Source organism: Eumetopias jubatus, unplaced genomic scaffold (assembly GCF_037043125.1).
Source record: "Eumetopias jubatus isolate StellerSeaLion01/CBP00866 unplaced genomic scaffold, mEumJub1_p1.0 scaffold_9, whole genome shotgun sequence".
In the NCBI taxonomy this organism is placed as follows: Eukaryota; Metazoa; Chordata; class Mammalia; order Carnivora; family Otariidae; genus Eumetopias; species Eumetopias jubatus.
In genome coordinates, this window is record NW_028274815.1 from 25,603,771 (window position 1) to 25,630,962 (window position 27,192).

General features: G+C 51.5%; 1 protein-coding gene across 2 annotated transcripts in view; it reads right to left on the minus strand.

The window, feature by feature from the left end:
• The window catches only part of GALNT14 (polypeptide N-acetylgalactosaminyltransferase 14), a 208,609-nt gene that overhangs the window by 31,275 nt on the left and 150,142 nt on the right, over window positions 1-27,192 (minus strand). For both annotated transcript variants that reach the window (XM_028099468.2, XM_028099469.2), the window contains exons 3-6: window positions 14,815-14,913; window positions 7,266-7,333; window positions 6,064-6,129; window positions 5,772-5,893 (exon numbers count right to left, since the gene is read on the minus strand). In XM_028099468.2, coding sequence (XP_027955269.1) covers window positions 5,772-5,893; window positions 6,064-6,129; window positions 7,266-7,333; window positions 14,815-14,913 — 355 coding nt within the window. The remainder of the gene's footprint in view (window positions 1-5,771; window positions 5,894-6,063; window positions 6,130-7,265; window positions 7,334-14,814; window positions 14,914-27,192) is intronic.

Below are 27,192 nucleotides of genomic sequence, written 5' to 3' on the forward strand. Positions count from 1 at the left end.
TTCTGTGAGTCTGACAAAGTTCTCATTTCGCCTTTGCCGGTTGAGTTTTGGGGTCTCTGTAGCTTCACTAAGTCCTTACATAGACGCTTGTGCAGTCAAGGATTCACCTTGCCCACAGATATGTTTGGCCCTTGCCTGGCTTCTGGGCAGTAACTTCTAAGCCCTCAGGATGTCCTGCCTCTGTTTACCTGGGAGCCTTGGGATAAACCAGATAGTCTATGCTAACAGTGTGACTTATGCTAAGGGCCTTGGGCTGTGTGGTACCAGCTCAAACTGACCTCTGGAGGGGCATGGGGACCATGGCAGGTCAGCCATGTCTATGTGACTGATGCCCAACAGAAAGCCCAGACACCAAGGCTTGGGTGGGTTTCCCTGTTTCTCAACGCTCTGCACGTGTTGTTCTACGTTGTTGCTGGGAGAAGGAAGTGCTGTCTGTGTAACCGCACTGGGGGCAGTCCACTGGAAGCTCATGTCTGGAACTCTCTCTGTGCACCTTTTCCCACTGCAGAGTCTCACCTGTATCCATTGGCTATACTAAACAGCAATGATGAATATAATAGCTAAGTTCCAAGTCCTTCTAGTGAATTATTGAACCTGAGGGTGGTCTCAGGGGCCCCCAAACGGCAATCCTGGTTTTTTAATTTCTCCTCAATATTTGGAAACTGAAATACGAAATAAAATGCTGGTTGCTTACCTCAGCCACAGCCTTCCCCAGAAGTCACCCACGGACTCTGCCTCCAGGGTGCACCAGCTCTGGTAACCTCTCCCTATAAGTTCTGAGGGCTTCTGCCCTTCTCTTATTCCTGCCAAAGCTCATGTGTGGTGTCTGCTTGAGTCATGGAGAACAGATAGGTGATCAGGGACATTTGGGGATAAGTACTGTGTGGAGCCATGACCTTTAAAAGAAGCTACATGAGACTTTATACATGAACCTTGAAGCCAGGACACAAACCTTTCTGAGTGACCTAGGGGGTCAGTAACTGCTCCACCTGTGTAGCCCTCAGCATCAGCCCACAGCCTGCTGGGCAGCGGGTAATCCACTGGTGTTGGCTAAAGAGGCTGTCTATTAACCCCCTCTGAGGACACTATGTCAATGGCCGGCAGCAAAGCAGGTGGGTCAGTTACCACTGAGAAAGATGGCCTCTCCTCCTACAGGTTCAGGGACAGAGGGACTCTCCATAAAGATACCCAGACCCACTACAGGTCCCTGCTGTGTGCTCCAGGAGGATGGCCTTTAAGGCTAGGCCCACAGGTAGGCTTAATCAGGCAGCTGGACGAACCCCTGACAGACCCAGGACTACACCCCCTTCTTCCCCACTCCCCAACACGAATCTGAGCCTGGGCCCTGCCCCATGGACAGGAGCCCAGCAATGACAGGAGCTGAACACACCAGCAATGGCCATCAATAATCCCTGCAGTACACCTCTCCTTTCTCCACCCATTCAAATAACTAAAACCACATTAGGAACGGGCCCTCAAAAAACTCCAAGAGATGGCCACTTGGGTGTCTCTGTTGGTTATGCGTCCAACTCTTGATTTCAGCTCAGGTCATGATCTCAGGGTTGTGAGATCAAGCTCCGTATCGGGCTCTGCACTGAGGGTGGAGCCTGCTTAAGATTCTCTCTCTCCCTCTCCCTCTGCCCACCCCTCTAAAAAAATAATAATTAAAAAAAAAAAAAAACCTCCTAGAGAGATCATTCACTCATTTGGTCAGCCAGCTTTACGGAGTACCTCTTATAGTTTAGGAGTTGTGGCAGGTACCAAGACGAATAAGGCCTCACAGTCTAGGGAAGGCAGGGACAGGTGGCAGAGGATTACAATGGGGCTTCTAGGGCAGCCTGGAGGTAGGGGTGCAGGAGAAGGAGCGGTCCTCGAGGTGACAGGAGACCTGGGTTCTCGTTCTGGTTCATCTAGCATACATGTCACCTTAAACACACCAGCACACACTGAGGAGCTGTCTCTTCATCTATAAAGCGAAGACAAATTATTATTTGCAAAACCATCTCGCCTTCCTAACAGGGCTTTTGGACGGAACATGGGAGGGAGGCGTGTGAAAGGCTTTGTAGCATATGTAAGCCATTATTTATATGAATTTACCAAATGCTACAGGGATTGAAATTTCTCAAAATCTTTTTTCCAACTAAAGAAATATGTAGATAAGGAGCGGGGGGGAAAAGAGGCCTCTGTTCAAAAAATTAAAACCAACCTGGTGCTTGTTTCAAGTATCTTCGAGTAACTGAAGGAAAGAAACGGGACATCGAGAGGGTTCCATGTGGACGAGACCAGCTGAGGACGGCTTCTGACAGCCCAAACCCAGCTCTTTCTTATCTCTTTCTATTTTTGAAAATCCCCAACTCCAATTACAGCTTAAAATTTCCACTTCCACTCACAAGACAAATCACGTTTTACTCTGAGACAAGACACAAAGACACGTGTTAACACAGCCTGACACACACCCACATCCCTGTCCTGAAGGGGATGTCTCAGGAGAATGTTCCATCAACAGGAGTCAGGGTCTGGTAGAAACCTCTGCAGACCATGGAGGCTGCTGTGGCCCCGGCAAGGAGCAGAGTCGGACCACAGCCCTGGGTCTGTCCAACCAGTTCTCTGCTACCAAAGCTTTAGGTCAGACAGTGGTGGGCACTGGAAGCTCAGCCTGGGAGGGTGAGCTCTATTGTGGAGCCCAATGCCTCCCACAGGAGCCTGGGATGCAAGGAGCACTCACAAGGAGGAAGGAGGAAATGAAGGCTTCTCTGATCTGCAGGTGAGCCTGGCCAGGGATGTAGCAATGACAGCATTTTTCAGAGAGCTTCTGTGAAGGTCCCTGAGGCCCTGGGGTGGAAAGGGTTCATTAAAGCTGTCTAAGGAAAGCAAGGCCCCCTAACATACCCTACAGGGCCACATCTGCCTGGGGTGGGGTCCTATAGGTCAAACACTGAACTGCCATGTGACCCCACCATTCCACTCATTGGTATGGACCCCAAACAATTGGAAGCAGGTACTCAAACTTACATACTAATGTTCATAGCAGTGCTATTCACAATAGTAAAAAGGTGGAAACAACCCAACATGTCTATTAGCAGAGGAATGGATAAACAAACTGTAGTATTCAGGCAGTAATTTCTCCGACATCGGACACAGCAATTTTTTTCTAAATATGTCTCCTGAGGCAAGGGAAACAAAAGCCAAAATAAACTATTGGGACTACATCAAAATAAAATGCTTCTGCACAGTGAAGGAAACAATCAACAGAACAAAAAGACAAGCTACTGAATGAGAGAATACATTTGCAAATGACCTATCTGATAAAGGGTTAGTCTCCAAAATATATAAAGAACTTATAAAACTCAACACCAAAAAAGGATAAAAAACAAACAAAAAAAAACAATTAAAAAATGGGCAGAGGACCTGAGCAGACATTTCTCCAAAAAAGACATACAGATGGCCAACAGACACATGAAAAGATCCTCAACATCACTCATCATGAGGCAAATGCAAATCAAAACCACAAGGAGATACAATCTCACAGCTGTGAGAATGGCTAAAATCAACAACACAAGAAACAACAATTGTTGGAGAGGATGTGGAGAAATAGGAACCCTCGTGCACTGTTGGTGGGAATGCAAGCTGGGGCAGCCACTCTGGGAAACAGTATGGAGGTTCCTTGAAAAGTTAAAAATAGAACTACCCTATGATCCAGTCATTGCACTACGAGGTATTTACCCAAAAAATACCAAAACAACTATTCAAAGGGATATATGCGCCCCTATGTTGATTGCAGCATTATTTACAAGAGCCAAACTATGGAAGCTGCCCAAGTGTCCATCGACTGATGAACGGATAAAGAAGATGTGGTGTAGATACACAGTGGACTATTACTCAGCCATAAAAAGATGAAATCTTGCCATTTGCAACAACATGGATGGATCCAGAGAGTATAATGCTGAGTGAAATAAGTCAGTCAGAGAAAGACAAATGCCATATGATTTCACTCACATGTGGAATTTAAAAAACAAAACAAAGGAGCAAAGGAGAATAAAAGGAGAGAGACAAACCAAGAAACAGACCTCTAACTGCAGGGAACAAACTGACGGTCACCAGAGGAGAGGTGGGTGGGGGATGGGGCATGGGGGAAACGGGTGATGGGGATTCAGACGACACTTGTCGTGATGAACGCTGAGCAATATACAGACTCGCTGAATCACTATCTTGTACACCTGAAACTAACACTGTATGTTAACTACACTCGAGTTAAAATAAAAAACTTCACTAAAAATGTGGTATATACTGTGATGTTGTGATATAAGAAGAAATCTACCCCTGGTCTTTGTTCCTGGTTCATTGCACAAGAGCTTCTGAAACCCCTGGGATTTCCTGAGTGATGGGGTGACAGGGGCCTCTTCGTGATTCACAGCGATCCTCTCTCATCAAACCTGAGTTTACGCTAATGAGATGACTGTTCCCGGGGTGGGGGGTGGACCATGCACATGACAGAGGGTTGGCACTTTCAGCCCTACCCCCCAGGGCCCCTCTCCTCTGGGACACAGCGAGGGGAAGATTTGGAAGGGCCTCTAGGGCCAGGCAAAGCCCTTCAACTAAACGGTCTGTTCATAGTCTACTATTTCTCAATGCAGACCTCTTCACTCGGATTGTGCCAGAAAGAGGGGAGAGAGGATTTTCCTAACTGGTGCTGGGTGTCCGCCCCAGTCTCAGGGCAGGCAATTACAGGATGGGGATTCACATCTGGGCCCACGTGTGAGAGCTCTCATCAGAATGACCAGAGTCAGGAAGGGCTTCCTACTTCTCTGAGCAGTTGACACGTACGGGTTCTTCCGTCCTCAACGTTGTCGTTTTGCGGGGAGGGGCAAGGTAGCCGCCCCAAAGAGCAAGAAGGAAATCACCACGGCACAGGGGAGATGGTGTGGGGGCTCTGGTGCACGTGATGCCAGCTAGGGAGAATCAGCCCAAGTCACGCCGCTCCCCCGACACCGTGGCCTCATCCGTGAAATGGGTATATGAAAAATACCCGGCCTTGTACTTCACGGAGCAGCTGTGGGAGTCAGTAGCTCAGGGAGGACAGGAACGGCCCAAATGCTAAGCTCCTACAATATAGCACTTTCTGTACATCAGGACGGAGGTGGATGGTCTTTGTGGAATATATAATACCAATGGGAACATTAAGGAAAGGTTTTTTCACTTTCAAAAGGAGTAACAGACATGGAGAGAGGAAGCACACAGAATCCCTGAGCAATTTAAGGGCAGGCAAAGGCCAGGAACTCAGGTTTCTCAGCATCCTGCCTCCTGCCTCAGCCTCTGGGCAAGGGTGATGCATGGGTGCAGGGAAGACAGAAGCCTCAGGAATTGGGTGACGAGGCCCGGTTAACTCTGCTGCCTCCTTGTCACAAAAGGCACTCAACAGGGTTCCCTTTCTGGAACCTTCTATCATCTGGGAGAAATAGTTCTGGATGGTTCTCTCACCCAGGAAGCTGCCAGTGTCAGGTTATCAGCAGGGGGCCGGCAGCCCCACTCACAGGCCCGCTGTAGGTTGACAGTGGGATACAAAGAACAGATCCCCGGCTTTGCCCCCTCACCGCCTGCTGTGTGACCGTGGGCAGGGTGCTCTAGCTCAGTGTCTCCATCTACAACATGGGGACAGCAATCAGTCCCACCCCCCCTCCCAGAGGGCCCGGCGGGGGGTATATGTGAAGTACTGGCTTGAGAGCCTAGAGAAGGTGGGGATGCAGCACCCTGACCCTGTCTGCCCCACTCACCTCTTTGACTCTGTGCAGCAGGGGCTGGAGCCAGTCCCTGTTCACCTCGCAGTGGCTGTCCAGGAAAGTCAGAGTGGTGCCCTTGGCAATGTTAGCGCCCCGGATCCGGGACCGGACCAGACCTGCGGTAGGGACAAATGGGCAAGTGGGGGCTCCTGTCCTTCCATCTTCCAGAGAGCTCACGGAGGAGCCACACGACATCCCCTCCACACTGAACACACAGCCAGATGCACACACATCCCCCAGCCCCTACACTCACGCTCCAAGGTCTTACCCAGCTGCACAGACCTACCTTGCCGCTCGCTATTGCGTATGCACTTCACCTTGGGCAACTTGATGAGCTGCAAGCAGTCCTCAGCTGCGAAGACAAAAGGTTATGTGGTGTGAGCACCCTGGGATGGACGTGAACCCGAAGAGTAGGTAAGGCAGCCTAGCCTGTCCCCAACCGCAGAGCCCTGTCCCAACTCCAGGGTGACTGTGGGTTTTGGATGAGGCTGACTGACCACTTTTATCGATATGCAATGTGGCCCAGTCCATGCAAAGTGGCCCAAAGGGACCTTTTTGGAGCGGGTCAGTCGCACAGAAGCACCTGTGTTCTTATCAGGAAGCACTTCCAGATGGGAATTCTTGGTATGGTCACCTGGAGACTCCTTTTCTATAGACCATTAAAAACATGAGACAAGAGTCCTGCTCACTCTAGTGGGGTCTAGCAAAAACTGCTGGGAGACCCCACAATAGATGAGATGAATTTTGGATTTTCCTTTCTGATCACAGACTTTTGATACTGGAGACCTTATCTGTTAAGTGATCTGTCCACTGTACCCCATCACACAGAGCTGGCTGAACTCTCCCCCATTCGGGGGAGTGTGCAGAATGCGCAGGAAGAAATCCCGTCTTCAGCATCACCCCGGACTTGTCTCTGGCTTGCCTGCTTACCTCATCACTTGCTCGATTTACCAATCCTCTGAACTCCACATTGGGACCCCGCCATGTTGGTTTTGCTTCACTGGTTTACTAACCTTAGCCTCTCTCCCGCAGAGCCCACCCAGCCCTCCCGCGAGAGTGAAAGGAGGGGGTGTTTCAGCCTGCACTCAGGCTAGCAGATTACCACAGCTAAGTCAGGAACCTCTAGTGATATAAATTGCTCTGGGTCCCCGGGCCAATCCTCCAAAGGTTTCCATGTCCAGTGTAAGTAGGGGACAGTGACACATGTGTGCACACACATGCACATACACACACCAACCCAACCAAGGATCTACTAAATTTACTATGTAGGTCCTCAAAGATTCGCAGCAGAGAATCTAAGGCATTATTTTTAAAATGTAAGGTTCATCTCCCTCTTGAGCCCCTCATAGACCCTCAAAGTCTTCCACACCTGCCACAAACCCAGGCTGTTCTCCATCCCCGGAGAACCAATGGACTGGCCTCTGCCTGTTATGCAGGGGCTGGGAACAGAAACTTGTACCTACAGGGCAAGGGGGTGAAGATACTTACGATCATTGCTGAAGTCATCCACTAATATGATCTCCTGGATCAGATTCATTGGTGTACGGTTTAACACGCTGCAAGGTGGAAGGAGGGGAGATAATTATGACGTCTAGTGGCAAACCCTCGTATTAACCCACGCTCTAAATAGACACCATCGCATTTGAGGAATGAAAACTCGGGGCAACCCAAGGGCTTGCGTAGTCACACTGCTCACCTGTGAGCCCCTGGGATGGGACCCTGCCTTCTCCTAGTGAATGCCGCCGCATGCACTCCACACCGAGATGGGAACCCAGGAGTCATCCACAGAGACTGCCTTCCCCCGCTGCCGCCCCAAACCCCATACCAAATCAGTGACCAACACCTGCTGGTTCTACGAGAGAAGGTCACTCAAACCACGTCCACCTCTTACACCTCTGTCCCGGTTCAACTTTTGAACTGATATTTTGTAGCAGCCTTGACCTGACCGGCCGTCCTCCCAGGGCTTCCAGAGTGAGCTCTCTGAAGGTTCAGTTTGATCTCTCATTGTGTGACTTTCCTCACTAATGCAGACAAATAAGTTGACAAAGCCTCCACCGTGGCTCGTCACCATCTCCCCCCAAACCCTCAGCACGCTCGCTCTTCACGATCTGGTCATGGCCCCTGCTTGCAGCCTCCTCATGCCCAGGGCCCTCAACTGGTGGCATCCTGCTTGTTCGTAAGGGAGAGGCCGGTCACCCTCGATGCCGTGGCCTGACATCCCTCCTCTGCCACAAGGACCTGTTCACCGCACCTCCTAACAGCTTCCAGCTTCTTCGTGAGCACTACTTGTTTCCGCTTCCTGCGGCCTTCATCATGCCTGACTCTGAGGACTGGTCTGCTGGCCCCACTGGACGGTCCTGTCAGGGGCAGGGGCCCCATCAGTACTCTCTGTGTTGCCAGAGGCCAGCCCAGAGCCGTGGCCTGTCATTCCCTCCAGGGATGTGTACTGCCCACCCCCTATGAGCTCAGCACTGGGTCCACGAGGAACAAGGGGGACGTCCACTCTGCCAGAAGCTCGCAGTCTAGGAGCTCCTTCCCACAAGCCGTGTGATCTAGGGCAAGTTACTTTACTGCTCTGTGTAGTAAGAGGCCCCATCTATAAAATGGGGATAAGAACAACAGCACCTACTTCACCGGGCCATTGGGAGAATTGGAGAGAAAATGTTTCTAGAGGACTTAGCAACATGTCTGGCTCGAAGTGGCAATTACTGCTATTTTTGTGTGGCAGGAATGATCTTAAGATTGACTTCATGTGCCGGCCTGGGCTGCGGATCTGGACTCAACAGGGTGAGGCTGGGTTTCCACGTTCCTTTGGGGTCTCAGGCCTTATTCCACTTCTGAACGCCCCAGACCACCTTCCAGGGCCACATCGCCCACCGTGGGGTGCCCGTGGCCCTGCGTGGGTCAGGGAGGGGTTCACACAGTGCTGGTGGAGGCGCTGTGAGTTCTCTCAGGAGGGCCGATCTGAGCCCTGCTTCTGGTGAGGTGCCCTGTCTAAGCAGGATGCAGAGACTCTCCAGGAGGAGAACTTTGCCTGGAGCTACTTTTATTTATGAAGCCTTAATTCTCACCATGGCAACTAGTATAAGGTGGGAGAGGAACCCTGACTCCAAGCCCTGAGCTCGCTGTTGGGAGGTGGGGACAGGGAGGGGCGGGCGGTGGTGGGAGGAGACCTCACCACATAGGATCAATTGAGAGTCCCAAAGAAAACACACACCAACCCAATAACCAGTCCTCTAATCAGAGAAGGGAGGGAGGGAGGCAGCGCGAGAGGGAAAACCTGCTTTAAGAATACCCTCTAATGAGGTTTGATTAAGGCGGCAGCTTCTGCATGCGGTTCCCCCTAAATCCCTGACGACTCTTTGAAATTCAAGAGTTCTCTTCTGTGAACATCAAAAGGTAAATCGCATGCAGCTCTGTGCTGGTTGAACTGAGAGATGATTAGCGAATAAAAAATGTCCAGGATTTAAAAAAGAAAAAAAAAAAAAAACCCAGAAATCGTCAGCACTCAGTGCTAATTCGACCATTTCCTGGTAACACCTGGCTTGCTTTTGCTCTTCTAATCAGAGCAATTGGAGGGATCGCAGGGGCGCCAGGAACGTGGCTCTGGATTGGGAGGGCCTGCGACTGGGCAGGTGCTCTGGGCTCCTGGGGTGGCCGGAGGAGAAAGGTCAAGTGTAGCCCAGGGGAGCTGGCCTGGCCCCAGATGGTTCCCTTTAGGGCCCTCCTTCGGCACATCCACTGCCACTCCCACCACCCCGGCCCTGGTTGCTCTGTTCCCCACCCCCACTTTTCTGTACCCAGTTTGTCCACCAGGACGCTTCCCGAGCCCCTCTGCCACAAAGCCAAACCTCCCTTTCCTCCAGCTTAGGATAAGCCTCTCTCTCCCATGGCGGTTCCATGTCCTCTCCCTACAGCCTCAGCATGGGAGTGAGTGCTCACCTCACTGGCATACCCGTGTCCCACTCTGCCTGGGAAGTATTCTAGAACGGAGTCTCCTTCTACACAGCTCACTTCTCTGCCAGAGGGTAGCTGTGCAGCCAGCGTCCACCCACACCTTCTGCTTTTCTGCTGCTGGGCCCGCACGGGGGGCGCACGCGGAGCATCCTGGGAGGCGGCGGGCACGGCCATGTGAACAGCGTGGGAGGCCAGGCGGCTCCGCCATCCTGAACAAGACGCCAGGCCGCTCCCAGCCTTCGTTTTCATCTGTAATTACATTTTCCTTGTAAAGGCGGGCGATATTAATACTTAACCTACTTCACAGGCTTTTGTGCGTACAGAATGAGGAAACGTATCTGAGATTGCTTTGTGAACTCCACGGTGCTATATGCAGGCAGGGTTTATGAAATGCTCCATAAATACCAGCTGAATGAAGACCTGAGGGCGGCTGACAGTCAAATTTGGTCGCTCTGGAGCCAGGCTGACTTGGAGTCAAGTACTCGATCCACGCGGGCTTGAAAGAGCTTCAGTACTGAGGTGCTTACGTACTTAGCTATTCAACCTGCAGCACCCCAACTTCCTCAACTGCATGAAAGGTGCTTAGCACTGAGCTTGGCCCCGTGGCTGCTTTCAGAATCTGGGTGTGGATAGTAAGGATGATACTGGTTCTCAAAGTGTCGTCCCCGGGCCAGCAGCATCTACGTCACCCGGGGACTCGTGAGAAAGGCAAATGCTTGGGCCCCACTCTGGACTTACTGAGTTAGAATACCTGGGGATGGGAAGCTCCGGGGCTTCTAATGTGGGCTCAGGTCTGAGAGCCACACAACACGGCGGCCTCCCCGGGCTGGAGAGCCATTATGACACCTGCTGTCACGTACACAGGTTCCTTCCGTGCCGCGCATCAAGGCCTTAGCTACCTAAACTCACTCTCCCTCATAATCGTGTGAGGTAGTTATCAGTAGCTCTTGTTTTACAGAAAAGGAAACTGAGGCAGAGAGGTCAAGGAGCTTGTCCAGGGTCATAGAGTTGGTAGCAGAACAGGCAAATCTGGCCCCGGGGTCCCATTTCTTATCCACCTTAACCTAAGAAATCACTCCTCGAAATCCAGGATTTTACAAAAAGCAACAGTAAGGAGATTCAGGATATAAACAGATCAACTGCACATACTCTAGAGCCCCCATGGGAGGTGGAGGGTTGAAGGATGCCCCAAAACGAAGGGGATGGCCCTGAGTCTCACATATACACAGGGACCCACTGCAGTAGCAGACAAGATAAACCATTCCTCAGGGCTTGTCTTCTCTCTCTGTAAGTGACAGAAGTCCCCTCATTGATCTGGGTTGTGACTCTTTCCCTCCCCCCCCATCACCCACCCCTACTAGGCCTCTGCCTGGCTCTGAGTGCCGCCAGGTGTGCCCTTCCAGCCCCCCGCCCCCTAGCTAACTCAGGAGTTCAGGGGGCCAGAGGGCTTGGGCAGGGACGGGCAGAGGGATGACGGCTCGGCCAAGAGCTGGGGGAAGAGACGGGAGGAGGGGGTACAATCCTCCCCTGGAGCGTCTTTTTGTGAGGGCCTGGCAGCAAAGCCATCAGATTTCTGGAACATGAAAGATGAAAGACACCTTACAGAAGACCCTTCCATTGATGACACAGTGGGAGAGGAAGTGCTCCTCATTCAGTCCCATCTTTGTCCTGGTGATTTATTTGTGCATCGGGATAGGGACCGTGAGGAAGGTGAAGAATCCCAAGGCAAATTATACCTGCCGTGGGAATTTCTAGAAATAATCTTCCTTGCTTCCACCCTTTAAAATTTCCCTTCACCTTGCCTCTGGTAGAGAAGCCTGTCTGTTCACACACAGTTCTCCCCTCATTCTGCTGTCTTCGCGTGTCACACTTGGGTTGGAGCCAGGGGGCCTGGCTTATATCAAAAGTTCCTCAGAGGCAGGAAATAGGTCCATGGGCTCTCCTGGCAAAGCACCCAGCAGTTTGGTGTATGGTCTGGCACTTTCTGGGGGCCTTCTGAAAAGTATGGTGTTGATGGGCCTCAACCCCCTTTTGGAGCACAGTACACCAGGGCCTCAGGGCAGCCCTCATCAGGCTGGTGGACCGAGGTGCTGGGGCTGTGCCCAGAGCTGCCCCCCAAGCTGCCCCCCACGTCCCCCCAGGAAGTCAGAAACCTGAGTCTTGGCCCTTGTGCTTCCTAGCCTGGTGGCCTTGGGCCTCCATTCACCTCGTGCACCCCTGACTTCACAGGTCCCAGCTGACGTGAGATGTAACGTGTTCTGGAGACCATAAAGCTCAGCAGACAATTAAAATATTAATAATATTATTATAAAGTATCATTATTACAATTCTAAAGAGATGGACGAGCGGCGGGAAGAGAAGGGAAAATATGTCTTAGAGCTGAAAGGGATGAGTCTACAGGTAGCAGCTGACATGACCCTGTATGAGAAATATGGGGGGGGCCTGGGAGCCCCATGGGATATTAGAACACCCCCAAATGTCCCAAGGTAATGTCTTCTTGTGGGAAATGTGATAGAACTGGGAGCACTGGAAACATGACAGATATTTTTATCCCCGTCCTTACGGATGCAATCAGTGACCTACACAAGGTCACACGGCTAGGAAGTGGTTAGGGAAGGTCTTGACCCCAGGTACCCACTGCCTCTTTTCTTTTGAGAGCCCAGTCGCTGTGCAGATAAGGACATAGCTAATGTTGCTCAAGCACGTACCCTCTGCTGGTCACAGTGGTCAGTCCCTTACCTGACTGAACCCAAAGCAACTCCATACGGTAGCTATGGTCATGATTCCCATTTCCTTGATCAGGCAACTGGGTCACAGGGAACTTAGAGATGAATAAGACGTAGTCCTTGCCCTAAACAAGCTTATTAAAGGTGACATCTGGGAAAAATGCATTAAGGGCTAGAGTTGAGATGTGCAGTAAGGAGCCCAAAAGAAGGCCCTAATATGTGTGTGTGTGTGTGTGTGTGTGTGTGTGTGTGTGTGTGTGTGTGTGTGTGTGTGTGTGTTGAGGGGATGGAGGTGTATGGCGTCAGAGGACTCCTACAAGGAAAAAGAAAGGCCAGCGCCTCTCTCTGATCCTATAGTGTCCTCATGGGAACGTCTGGCAGACATGCCCAGACATGACCTTGTGGAAGAGCCGCCATGCGTGGTGAAAGGCAGAGACTGCCCTAAGTTTGTTCCAGAAACCCCACCTGGTGCCCAAGCAGACCCTGACGGTAGCGGGGCTGTGGTCTGGCATTCTCAAGGTAGCCACCTCTGCTCCACGGTGCACCTGCTCAGCCCGCACGGCGCAGGAACAACGTTCTCCCCTCGCCAGAAAAGACCCAGGTGAACCGGATCACCCTGTACCCCTGGCCCCTACACATACCCGCTTGGGTTTACAAATCGGAAAGTTACTGTATTAGTCTACTGTGAGACTCACAGTGACTCCTGACTGATTCAGGATGTTTTGCGTGTTAAGAACTGAAGCGTCTTTGGGAAACCAAATGTGATAGTGGTGACCTGTGGGGTGAATGCGACAGGCAGGGCAAGCAGCTGGCAGAAGGAACAAGCCGGTTGGCTGCCAGGGACATCTGGGCCACAGACAGAGCTGCCCCTGCGGACGGCGGAAACAAAGCACATTTGGGCAGGTCCGTCCCTGCTTTTCCATGGGATGCAGGGACCCTGCACAGCAGACATGCATTGGACGTCCCTGCAAGACTTGGTACCCGCCATGAGGGTGAGCCTATTGCTGACCCCCTCCCATCACCTGGAGCTTCCCTGTCTGCCCACCGCCAGGCATAGGAAGGTGTGGCTTCGTGATGGAAACGACGAGAGATTTTGCCATGCTGGGCTGTCTTCTCCTAGGCCCTCCCTCTCTGTGGGATCAGACGACCATGTGCTGTGCTGCCTACCAGACAGGGATGGGCTCAGGCAGGCCACATGTCCTAGGGGCATGGAGGTATGCAGGCACTTTGTCGCAGGGCCGGCCCCAACACCAGGGCTGCTGAACACCACCCGGAGACTAGCCTGGCCTATGGACGCTGCTGAGAAGAACTGAGGTCAGAGTGCAAGCGTTGGAACCCAGCTTCACCACCGCTGGCTGAGCAACAGGAGGCTTTGATTTAGTATCTCCCAGCCTCAGTTCCCTCAGCTGTAGAGTGGGTACAGCAGCGGCCCCCCACCTCCCCAGCTGAGAGCATGAGCCGAGGCATGTCTGCACACCAGGGGGGGGGGGCCTCACGACTGATGGTTGTCATTGCCACTGTCTGAGAAGTCAATGCTACCGAGACCTGAAAGAGGTAGGGGGGCTAGATGGGGGGAGGATGGGCATGGGGGCTCCAGAGTTGCCGAAGGACATGGCATGGGGAAGGGGAAGCTGAAGCAACCAGGGCCAAGTCCCCGGGGCCCCGCCTGTGTTTTGAGGGAAGTTCTGCCGGGAGCTGGTGCTGGGACTTCTGCACGCCCCAGATTCATGCAGGTCACGGGCCAGACAAAGGAAGGATGCACCTGTCAGAGCAAGAGCAGGGCCCAGACTTGGAGCTGAGGGTGGGTGGAGAGGAGGAGCGGGGTCGGGGCTGGAACAGAAGGGAGATGGCCGGGAAAGCAAAGGTCAGCCACTGCCTTTGGGCTGCTCTGATTTGCACCGCGGCTCCTGGCCCCGTGGGAGGCTGTGGAGAGGCAGGTGCTGGGAGAGGTAGCACTTGGCAGACCCAGGTTCTAATCCCAGCCTGATGCTGGGGTGGGGTGTGTATTCAGCCTCACGGGGCCTCAGCAACCTTGGCAGCTGTGGTAGTTAGAACCCGTTCCAGAGGCAGTCTAGCACGATGGTTAAGGGCGAGAGCTCCAGGTTCTCTGTGGCTGCTGGTGACGGACAAGCTACTGACCACCTTGGGCCTCTGTCTACCCCCCCCCACCCATAAAACAGAGTACGAGCTGCCCTCACAGGAGGGCGAGGAGTGATTGAATGGATGCGTGAAGTGTGTCAGACAACGCGGGCATGGAGTCAGAAATGCCTGACATTTTTACCTCAGGGCCAGTCCCCTCCGTCAGCAGACCCTCTCTTCCCAGCAGGGCCGACCCATGAGGAAGGCTGTCTTACCTGCGGATGGTTCTGAGCAGGGTGGAGCGGGCCTCGTTGTGGAAGGTGATGATGATGCTGGTGGGGGGGAGGTCGGTGCAGTACACCAGCAGGGTGCATCTGGGGAAGGAAAGGCAGGAGGACACATAAGGCCTTGGGGGGGGGCAAAGGAGATCTTAAGAGCTGGAACCAGGGGCACTGTGGCCATCACCAGTACGGACAGAGGCTTGGCGTCTGGGAAGGACTGCCCCAGCTGCACAGCACAGGTGAAGACCCCAGGGCAGGGAGTGCCCAGAATGAAGCTAAGTTTCCCACCCCCACAGGGGAACCTGCGCTTGGATTCAAATTATGTTAGTGTGCAAGACATCAATATGGGATTTCTCACATGCCCGAGTTAATGCACAGAGGGTCCTAGCAGTCACACCAAGCCACCCCCAAGTCTTGGGCTCTGCTCCCGGGTCTGTGTCGATCCGGGTCAGCAGAGGCCTCACCGTGTCCTGGGCCAGCAGCTCCAGCCCTCCCCCCCCGCCGCCCCGCCCATGTTGACTCCTGAACTCCTGCCATACAGGCAGAAATTTGGCATGTTTAACCAGGCAGAGCCCTAAAACCCTGGCATAGACAATAAAACCCCATCTTGAAAAAGCATTCATTCCACGTGTCCAGGATCATTTTGTATGACAATTACATCTGGGGTAATTTCAATTTAATACCTCTCTGCAAGGGAAAATTGTAGCCCATAGCCCGAAAATTACCATTAATGAAAATAAAGCCGCCAAGTGATGCTGGTGCCACCAGGGACTATCCCCGGGTAAGTGCTTCCTCCTGTTTCCAGGTCTTTCAGGGGCTGCCCAGTTATGGGGAGTGGTATTAACCAAGGAAGTAAATAACAGACATTTGGGGAGTCAAACGTTTCTTCTCTTCATTTTCCAATTTCGTCCTTAGCTCGGGGCTTTGCATGTGGAGTCCAGAGATCCAAGGATGGACTTCCAGGGGACCGTGAGCCCACTGAAACTCTTTGCGAAGCAGTGTATACAAATGTGTGGGTTGTTGTGGTTTGGTTTGGTTTTTCTCTGGGAAGATGATTCATAGTTTTCACTAGATTCTCAAAGAAGTCTGGCGGAAAACACTTCATTTCAATCCTTGCCCAATGAGCCTGACGTCCCTTTGGCCTACCTGAGACTTGAACACATTCCTCCAGAAGCAAACGCTGAACAGGAGAATTTACACAGAGAAAGAGGGGCCCTTGTGCTCAGGGCCTGAGCAGAGCTGAGCTTGGGTCAACCCACCAGGAGCCAAGAATTAGGAAAGGAAGGCCCCAGGTGAAGGGACAGTAGAAAGGTGAGTCATGACCTTCAGGCCTTCCCCGTGGTCACCCTCAGAGATGATGCCTCACCACATCATGTCAGCGCCACCTACTAAGAGAACCCTCCAGAGTCCACTCCTCTTCACTTGTCCCCATGGGCCAGGCTCCCAGAGTCCTCACTCCTCTTGGGGATCCCTGCGGCAGCCTCCTGACCAGTCTTCCTGCCTCCACCCTCTGCCCCGGCCACTCATGTCCTGTCCACCACACAGCTCTGCCCAGGCCTTCCTCTGGCCTGAAGCCCTCAGTGGCTCCTGATGCAGAATATGTCCAAACTCCCTACCATAGCCCTCGAGACCTCCCACAGTGGCAGCGTTGTATGTGGCCAGACTTCTCCGCCACTGCTCACACGAGGACTTCAGTATGGAGCAGTGTCCTTCCTCCTTTCTCCACCCAATGAGCTCCTACTCATCCACTATTATAAAACGGGAAGGAAAATGCCTTGACTTGGCCCCCAGGGAGAAGAGGCCTTGAACTTGCCTACCTTTATATACAGAGCTGAGTTCAAATTGGGAGCAATGAGGTAGGAGGGTGGGTGGCTGGTTGAAATGGACTTGCTGGGGGTGGGGGGAGGCCCTCAGTGGCTGTCCTGCAGGGTCCGTGAGGGCATGGAGGGGCTTGGGGAGACCCAGGCAGAGGGGGAGGCAGCAGTGAGCACGGTGAGCACCAAAAGGAAGGAGATGGATGTCAGAGAGCGGAGGGATGATGATCTGTCTTTTCCAGGAAGGTAATAAAGCTGAGAGCTTAGCGGGACCTCATCTCTGTCAGAGAGAGGAGACAAAAAGAACGACCAACCTGAGTGACTCACAAGACGATGACTGGCAGGGCTACGCCAAGGGTCAGGCGCTGGGCACTGCCCTGGGGATGGCAAAGGGACCCCAAACCTTAGCCTTGGTGATGGAAGTTCTTTAGGGCAAGTTGGTGTGGGAGGCTGGTAGTGGGAGCCGCCGCTCAGAGAGCTTCTGGGGACAGAGGCCATTTCTCCTGTCTCGGCCACATGCAGCTGGGAGGTTGGGCGTGTGCATATAGGATGCCCCAGCAGCACGTGCACACACGGGGCTCGCAGAGCAGAGAGGCCCGCACGACTCCACCCGAGCTGCTGACGTCTTCGCGGATGAGGAGGTGCTGGATGAGGTAGGGATGGACGGAGAGAAATGGGGTACAGCGTCCCAGTCCCGGCATGGTTCCGGACTCACAGGCTGAGTATCCTGAGAATATCCGCCGCGGGGGGGGGGGGGGGTCACACCCCACGGAGCAGCTGTGGGACTATGGGCCAGTCACCTCCTCTCCAGCCTGCTGTCTGCTCATCTGCAGGACAGGGGCTGGGCTCTGCTGCTCAAGGTTCCCACGGCATAGTAATCAGAAGCTCTGATTGTAGCAGACACTGAATAAAAATGGTTGATTTGACAGAACGCCACAAAGACCGTTCTGCAGCTTGGGCTTGACTGTGTGGCTGGACATCAAATGGACTTTTCTGAGCCTCCGTTTCTCTATCTGGAAAGTGCAGACAGTAATTTTTAACTTGCAGATGTTCCCCCCTAGATTATTACTATGTTGTTAGGTAATAGTCTATGCTTGACAAACCCGGCAGGACCATTATCTTCCAACAGCAAGTTCAAATGTGCAGAGTACTGCTCCCATTGGGTGGTTCTGTCCTGTCTGGACAGAGGTCGAGGGGCCCTGAGAAGCCCTGAGAGATGGGGGTGGGGGGGGAGAAGAGCAAAGCACCCAGCATCAGTGTTAGAGAAAGGAAGCCAGGCTATGATGTCAGTTTGAATCCTGAATCTGCCGAAAACTGTGCTGTGTGCCCTTGGGCACATCATTTGCCTTCTCAGAGCCTTGATGTGTCACCTATAAAATGCAGACAGATACCTCCCTTACAGGCTTGTTGTGAAGACCACAGACTGTAGGCAAAGCACCAGGTGTTTAACAGCGGCCAAGTAAATGATAGCTAGAATTATTATTAGCACGGCTATAGGGCCTGAACCAGCCTCCATGCAATGCTCTGCGCTTATGGACTAGAACCATGAACTCATGATTCTGAAAAAGAAGGGGCCTTGGAGATGACCCAGTCAACCTTCTAAATTGGGCAGAACTTGGTGGCGTGACAGGCATTGGCGGGAGCCTAGGAGATAGTGCTCTTGGACCTCACTCCCCTCCACCCTCCTGCAGGATAAAGGACAGGGGTCTCTTCTCCAGGCAGGGCAGGGATCCCCCAAGAGCTCCAGCGTGCACTGGCCCAGGGAGTGCAGGCAGCAGGGCAGTGTTCACACCTTGATGGCCTGGGCAGCCTGGCTCCTGGGACTTCACAGATTCTTCCTTCTGCCCCTGGTCACGCTGTCTCATCAGACCCTCACAACAGCTTCTGAGAACCTCCATTCCCCAGAAGAGCAGACCCAGGGCTCAGAATCTCGCTCAGGGTCACATCCCTACGGAGTGACTCAGGCGAGCTGAACCCAGGTCCCGTGACTTCTAACTGCCACCTGTCCCCAGCATCCAACAGCCCTGCTTGGGGATGAGCAGGTGGCACTGGAGGCAACCAGGCCGAGAGCTGGAGAAAAATCCTTCAAACTGGATGCTGTGAGGAGAGTCGGCTCAGATGGTGGGCTCTCTGGGAGAAGGCTCTAAAAGATTAATCAAATGGCAAGATCTATTAGGGATACCAGGGGAATGTCAAAAGCCGCCAATGCTGAGATCTGGCGCCCGCAGACAGACGGGAAAGCATGTTTATAATTTATTAAAGATTCAGGGTTTTTACTGGCAAGAAAAGCGCGTGAGCAGGAAGGATCGCAGTGGGGGTCGAGCCAGGAGGACGGGTGGACTACACGGTGTAGGTGTGGTGAGACTGACGCCAGCCTGCCCGCCGGGGCCGCCCCAGCACCTCCTGAAGAGCATATGCTCCGCTGAGCTCATTCCCCACGTGCAGCCTTTTTCTGTTCTGGGCTTCTCTTTTTGCTTTCTGAAAAATTCAGCTGAGGTTCTTGATTTCCCCAAGTGCAGGTGTGTCTCAAAGTGCTTCCTGAACCCTCAACTTCTTGAGCGTTTAGTGCCACTTACCGGCCGAGGATGCTTCCAAAGAGGTTCTGAGATGCTAGCTAGCCCCAGGGCACAGGCAGGAGCTTCTTCCTCTTCCGTCTCTTTCCATCTCTCCATCATCAATTCCTGCTCCCCTACCCCCCCACCCCTGCACCCCAACAGGTGCCAAGGCCGGTATGTCAGAAACATTCTAAGTGAGGGTCGTTGTCAGTTCCCACAGAAATGTAATGTGCACATGCTTTTTTAAAGATTTTGTTTATTTGAGAGAGAGTGAGAGAGAGAAAGAGAGCTCACAAGGCGGGGAGGAGGGGCAGAGGGAAAGGGAGCAGACTCACCCGCGGAGCTTAGAGCCCAACGCAGGACTCAATCCCAGGATCCTGGGATCACACCCCGAGCTGAAGGCAGACGCTTAACTGACTGAGCCACCCGGGTGTCCCATGCACATGCCTTTTATTTTGTTGCATGAGCTCATGAGACAGACAACTGCCTCTAAGCAGCTGTTATGATAGCATCATCATCCTCATTTTATCAGTGGGCAACAGAGGCTCTTCATGGTCCCAAGGGTCCCTGCTAAGGCTGGCACCCAGGTCCTCTGACTCCTGGACATACGTCTTCCTCCTACAGCATGCCAGGCTTATGGAAGAAAAGACGTGGTCATAAATTATAAACATCTGGGGTTTGATTCTGGAGTGTCAAAACAGGAGGGAGTGATGGAGAGGCAGACCCAGGAACCGTGAGGCAGAGGACAGCATAATTATTATCACCAAAACGATGGTGGAAAGGAAGATCATTGGACTCCCCCACAACTGACAAGGGCAACAAGTGTGAGAAGACAGACTCCTGAAGGGGGGCTCTGGCGTCGCAGAGGGGAGACTGAGGGCAGTTAGAGAAAGGGGAAAGGTCACACAGATATATGGCAGAATGTAACAGAGATCACACAGGCCTGGGGTGGGACACCCCGGGTGTGTCACCCCTCGGGAGCTTGGCAGTGACTTCACTTCTCGAAGCTTCGGCTCCTGGTCTACAGTGATGAAAATATCCACGTCATAATGTTTTTAAACTACTAGTTCGGGGGCACCTGGGTGGCTCAGTCAGTTAACCAACTCTTGGTTTCGACTCAGCTCATGATCTCAGGGTAGAGAGATCAGCGCGGAGCCTGCTTGGGATTCTGACTCTCCCTCTGAACCCCCACCCCCCGCCCCCCCCCACCCCGCGTGCACACACTCGCCCTCTCTCTCGCTCAAAAACAAAGGAAAACCCTACTACTTAGTGACTCCTGCTGGCAGGCACTGGGCGGAGCACCTTGCATATTTAATGCTCACAATAACCTTATGAGGGGCCACTGAGGACTCACTCAGGAGGAGACTGAGGCACAGGGAGGTTAAGTAACTCGCCACAGCCAGTGCAGAGATTTCAACCCAGGCCTGCCAGACGTCCTTGTCACCATGCCACAACCTTTCCACGCCAGCACTGTTCCAAGCACTAGGCTACCCATAAGCCTCCAGCTGCTGCTCAGGTCCCCGTCTGTGCCCTGTGCACCGTCGACCCGTGTGGCCCCACTCAAGTCACCAACCCAAGAAGCAGTTTGTCCTGAGCTCTGGAACCCAGCTGTTGCAGCGACCTGCCTGGAGGGAAGGGACAGCTTGAGCCGCCACTGGGGGACCCCAACAGGGGCTCCCACTTCCTGCCCAGATGGAGCCAGCAGAGGTGTGATTTCAATGAAGCCCTGGGAGGGGAATTCGAGAACACCTGTTCCTAAACAGAAAGCTAGTGCCCGTCCCTCTGGCTCCTACAGTCCCGCACACGTGGCAGAGCACAGACTCAGGCAGAGAAAGCAAATGGGTTGCCTTCTCTGTGTGTTCCATTTCCCGAACTCTATGGCCACAAGGGCCAAGGGAAACATAGGCATAAAGTGGGGGTGGGAGGTAGGACCCGTTTCCTGGGAGAACACTGTCTGTCCCCAAGGGAGTGACAATCCGTGGATTTCCAGGTGCAGGGGCATGGGGGCCCATCCTCTGTCCCTCCCACACCTTTGTCTCCTCTCACCGTGTCATGGCTCCAGCCCTGATGAGGCCTCAGGGAGAACAGCATCTCCCCCCCTCATTCTCCAAGGACACCAACGCCCGCCCCAAAGCTGCTGTGTGTGCGGAAGGATGAGGGGGGGCAAAGCTCTTGGCCCAGGGACCTTTCCAGAATGTCAGCAGCCTTGGGACAGGGACAGTGAACATGCCACCAGCGTTGAGAATCACAGGTTTTGTATTTAGAGCTGAGAACATCTAATACATTCCCGGATCAGTTCTCTGTAAGGACACCTGCTCCCAGCCAAGCAGAGAAGGTAGATGGCCAAAAGGTATAAAATGCCAAACCTGTGCCTGGCTCCTAGGTCCAAACTCAAGTCTTTAGAAGAGAAAAATGCAAGCAGTATGAAAAGTATGACAACTGTAGAATCAGAAATTCCTTTTAATCTCATTTCCTGGGCAACACGGACACACTGTAAGGCATGAAATTTTTATTTCGTGTCAATTTCACTGGGATTTCACATGCAGATTAATTTGTTCATCCACATAAACGTATAGTGCTCCTAGGTCTTGCCTCAACAGCTGTCCTCATTTAGGATTACAGAAATCCTGCATCTCATAAAAGATACTTAGAATAACAGGGAGATCTGCTACTCCATTATGCTGCCACGTTTTAATTGCTGAACGCGTTATTAAATTCCTTCATGCTGGGAAGGGGGTTCGTGGGCCAGGGGCCTCACAGCCTGGCCGGGTACTGTGGTGGGCAGCAGATGGCCTCCAACCCCCAAGGCCTTGTGTCGTCCCCTCCCCTGGAGTGTGGGCAGACCCAGGTGAGTGGCTTCTCGGGAACAGAATATAGCTTAAGTGACGGGGATGCCACTTCTGTGACTAGGTTAGGAAAGACTGGGACATCCATCCTTTCGGCTTGCACAATTTGGTGAACCAAGCTGCCATGCTGGGGACCCCCACGGCAAGGAACTGAGTGAGCCTGGCTTCGGGTCAGTAGCTTGTGAGAATTGACCCTTGGATTCCTGCCTGGGAGAGCCTCCAGTCGGAGACCCACCTGAGCCATGCCCAAATGCCTGACCCACAGAAACTGAGATGATAAACGTCCTGTTAAGCCTAACTAAATCGTGGGTAATTTGTTATGCATCAATAGACAATGAATACAGGCACCCCTAGCTACCTGAAGAAACAAGGTCAGCGGCGTTTCTCACTCCCCTGGGGTTGATGGTAAATCCTCTTGAGCAGTTGGTAGCTGTCCCCACAGAGTGCTCCCAGAGCCCCTACAGGACCCGCTGGTGGCCTCCATTCCCCTAGATGATGCTAGGTATGGATGCCTGGGGGCCCTACACACAGAGAGAAGTTCTCCAGTAGTACCTTTTGGGGTTGTCCCGATCTTTATAGATTCAACTCCCTCAGGGGTTCTTAATATGAATCATACAATACATAGGAAATTGTCTGACTCTCTGCTCACTTCTCCCATAGATGGTACACAGTAGTACCCTTCCACATGGGTAAAGGAGAAGTTAATTCATTTCATTACAATGGATGTCCCAGAGCTTTAAGCCTTAATTCTCCTGCAGAAAAGCTAACCTAGATGGTATCATGGACACCCTTCCATGAACCCAAGGCCATTTAACAGAGGACATGATCTCAGGGTGAGCCTACTTGGCCAACAAATGCCTTCCCATGCACCAACCACCACCATATTCCTGGTTGACTCTGTCAGTCCAGGTCAGGACCTGCAGTTCATTTCTTCCTCCTCAGAGTATCCTCCTGGATTTCTCAGCCACCAACTGCGAGTGGCATCAGATTTCTCAGAAAATCTATGTGTTGACCATTCGAGGGAACTTCCGCCATCAGATTAATTGCAGCCCATAGAACAGAACAGTGTTCCCAGAAAACAGCTCTGTAAGCCCATCTTCCTGGCAAAGTAAGAAGGCCCCACAGGGGTCTTTGCTGACAAACTGGGAAGCTAACTGGGGAACAGGGCACTATGATCTAAGAGGCCATGATATCGGGGCACCTGGGTGGCTCTTGGTTTTGGGCTCAGGTCATGATCTTGTGGTTGTGGGATCAAGCCCTGCATCAGGCTCCACACTCAGCCTGGAGTCTGCTTCGGATTCTCTCTCCCTCTCCCTCCTGCTCATTCTCTCTCTCAAATAAATAAGTAAAATCTTAAAAAAAAAAAAAAAAGAGGCCATGATATTTGGACTCCCCTAAAGGCTCAGTCTCAGCTTCTACTTTTATTTCGCAGCCCTCGGCAGCTGGAAGACCCTTCTCTCTTTGACTCCAGACAAACCCTTGAGTTGCTGCAATACTAGAAAGCACCGCAGAGAGCATCTGGCTGGGCACCCCCTACACCACCAGCTGGTGGACAGTGTCTCCAGGAGAAGCCTATGCATGCTCTGTGAAGACAGTGGACACAAATCAGCTAGGCAAATGAGAAATGCTGGAAAAATACGAGATCACCTTTCTGGTGATCACCAGTACACATGAACATGTTACAGGTTCTGAGACCTGCTAGCCTATTGTTTACCCAGCTTTGACCTCAAAACCTGCCCCCTCCCCATCCTTGCATTTTTTCTTTTTTCCTTAGCACACAATCCCTTACACATAGTGAGAACTCACATATTTATCGGATATACAGTGAGTAAAGCATAGCATTTACCAAAGAGAATTCTGTGGGACACACGTTTAGAAGACGTTACTTCTACTCCATCTTTATTCACTGATGAGGAAACTGAGGCCCAGAACAGTGAACCGACCTGCCCAAGGCCACCCTGCTAGTTAGTAGTCTGGCTAGGATCTTCTGGGTCTTACCACTGAACTTGCCGCTTCCTTCAAGGAACCAAGCTTGGGACCCCTGTCAGATGATACAGAGAGGTCCCTGCTCCAGTCCACAGAGCGTTCCTGTCCACCTCTGCCTTCCAGTGCCCTTTCACGTCCTCTCCCCACCAAATCCTACCACCAACATCCCTACTACTCCTCAATGTTGCTAAACTAACAGAAACTTTTCAGTCTTTATTTTACTTGTTATCTCTGTAGCACTTGACATGGAGGGCCACTTATTTCATTAAATACTTGGTTCTTTGCACTTGGCTTTGGTGAAATCACCTTAGCGTGGCTATCCTCTCTTTAGGCTGTCTCTTCTGGGTTTTCCTTTTCTTTCCCTCAGCTGAAATTCTAGTGTCTGCCCCCAAATTCTCTTAAACCATCTTCTTCTCAGTCTTCCTTCTCCTTGGATTACTCAACCTTTTTCCAAGGCTTCAATTTCCTATCTGTTTGCTAATGACCCCAACCCTACCCCTAATCCTGATGAGCACCTGCCCTTGGATGGCCCCATGAGGTGACCTCTTCACCCACCCTGTGCCTCCAGCACCTTGACCAAGCCTGCTGTGCTTTCTGTGTCCCCCAGCTCACCATCTACCGTGTGCCCCAACCCAAAAGACATTCTTTTTTATTTATCTTTAAGTTTTTTTATTGTTCTGTTAATCACCATACATTACAACATTAGTTTTTGATGTAGCGTTCCATGATTCACTGTTTGTGTATAACACCCAGTGCTCCACGCAGAATGTGCCCTCTTTAATACCCATCACCAGGCTAACCCATCCCACCACCCCCTTCCCCTCTAGAACCCTCAGTTTGTTTTTCAGAGTCCATCGTCTCTCATGGTTCGTCTCCCCCTCCGATTTACCCCCCCTTCATTCTTCCCCTCCTGCTATCTTCTTCTTTTTTTTCTTAACATATATTGCATTATTTGTTTCAGAGGTACAGATCTGTGATTCAACAGTCTTGCACAATTCACAGCGCTCACCATAGCACATACCCTCCCCAATGTCTATCACTCAGCCACCCCATCCCTCCCACCCCACCCCACTCCAGCAACCCTTAGTTTGTTTCCTGAGATTAAGAATTCCTCATATCAGTGAGGTCATATGATACATGTCTTTCTCTGATTGACTTAGTTCGCTCAGCATAACACCCTCCAGTTCCATCCACGTCGTTGCAAATGGCAAAATCTCATTCCTTTTGATGGCTGCATCATATTCCACTGTATATATATACCACATCTTCTTTATCCATTCATCTGTCGATGGACATCTTGGCTCTTTCCACAGTTTGGCTATTGTGGACATTGCTGCTATAAACATCGGGGTGCATGTACCCCTTCGGGTCCCTACATTTGTATCTATGGGGTAAATACCCAGTAGTGCAATTGCTGGATCGAATGGTAGCTCTATTTTCCACTTTTTGAGGAACCTCCATACTGTTTTCCAGAGGGGTTGCACCAGCTTGCATTCCCACCAACAGTGTAGGAGGGTTCCCCTTTCTCCGCATCCCCGCCAACATCTGTCGTTTCCTGACTTGTTAATTTTAGCCATTCTGACGGGTGTGAGGTGGTATCTCATTGAGGTTTTGATTTGGATTTCCCTGATGCCGAGTGATGTTGAGCACTTTTTCATGTGTCTGTTGGCCATTTGGATGTCTTCTTTGGAAAAATGCTTCTGCCCATTTCTTGATTGGATTATTTGTTCTTTGGGTGTTGAGTTTGATAAGTTCTTTATGGATTTTGGATACTAGTCCCTTATCTGATATGTCATTTGCAAATATCTTCTCCCATTCTGTTGGTTGCCTTTTGGTTTTGTGAACTGTTTCTTTTGCTATGCAAAAGCTTTTTATCTTGATGAAATCCCAATAGTTCATTTTTGCCCTTGCTTCCCTTGCCTTTGGCGATGTTTCTAGGAAGAAGTTGCTGCAGCTGAGGTCGAAGAGGTTGCTGCCTCTGTTCTCCTTTAGGATTTTGATGGACTCCTATCTCACGTTTAGGTCTTTCAACCATTTGGAGTCTATTTTTGTGTGTGGTGTAAGGAAATGGTCCAGTTTCATTCTTCTGCATGTGGCTGTCCAATTTTCCCAACACCATTTGTTGAAGAGACTGTCTTTTTTCCATTGGACATTCTTTCCTGCTTTGTCAAAGATGAGTTGACCATAGAGTTGAGGGTGCATTTCTGGGCTCTCTATTCTGTTCCATTGATTTTTGTGTCTGTTTTTGTGCCAGTACCACACTGTCTTGATGATGACAGCTTTGTAATAGAGCTGGAAGTCCGGAATTGTGATGCCACTGGCTTTGCTTTTCTTTTTCAACATTCCTCTGGCTATTCGGGGTCTTTTCTGGTTCCATACAAATTTTAGGACTATTTGTTCCATTTCTTTGAAAAAAGTGGATGGTATTTTGATGGGGATTGCATTGAATGTGTAGATTGCTCTAGGTAGCACTGACATCTTCACAATGTTTGCTCTTCCAATCCATGAGCACGAAACGTTTTTCCATTTCTTTGTGTCTTCCTCAATTTCTTTCATGGGTATTTTATAGTTTTCTGAGTACAGATCCTTTGCCTCTTTGGTTAGATTTATTCCTAGGTATCTTATGGTTTTCAGTGCAATTGTAAATGGGATCAACTCCTTAATTTCTCTCTCTTCTGTCTTGTTGGTGTAGAGGAATGTCACTGATTTCTGTGCATTGATTTTATATCCTGCCACTTGACTGAATTCCTGTATGAGTTCTAGAAGTTTTGGGGTGGAGTCTCTCCAAAGATATACTTGAATCCTGCCTCTCCCCAGCCCCCTAACATAATTAAAGCCTTAGTCCTGTCAATCCTTCTTATCTCTCGACCTGGCTGTTTCTTCACATTCCCATCATGTCCTCTCCGTATTACTGCAGCAACTTCCAAGCTGGCTTTATCCCCTTCCAATCTCTCCAGCGCACTGCAGTGAGAATGATCTTTCCAAACTGCACATTTTTAACATGTCTCAACGCTGCCTAACTGCTCACAAAATGAAGTTGAAACCCCTGATCACGGCTTCCTATCCTAGTGACCTGGCCCCACTTCTGAGTCCTCCCCCGCACGCTCCCAAGTTTTGGCCACTTTCTGCCTGACCCACTCTTTTCTCTCTGAACTTCTGCAGGCACGGCCT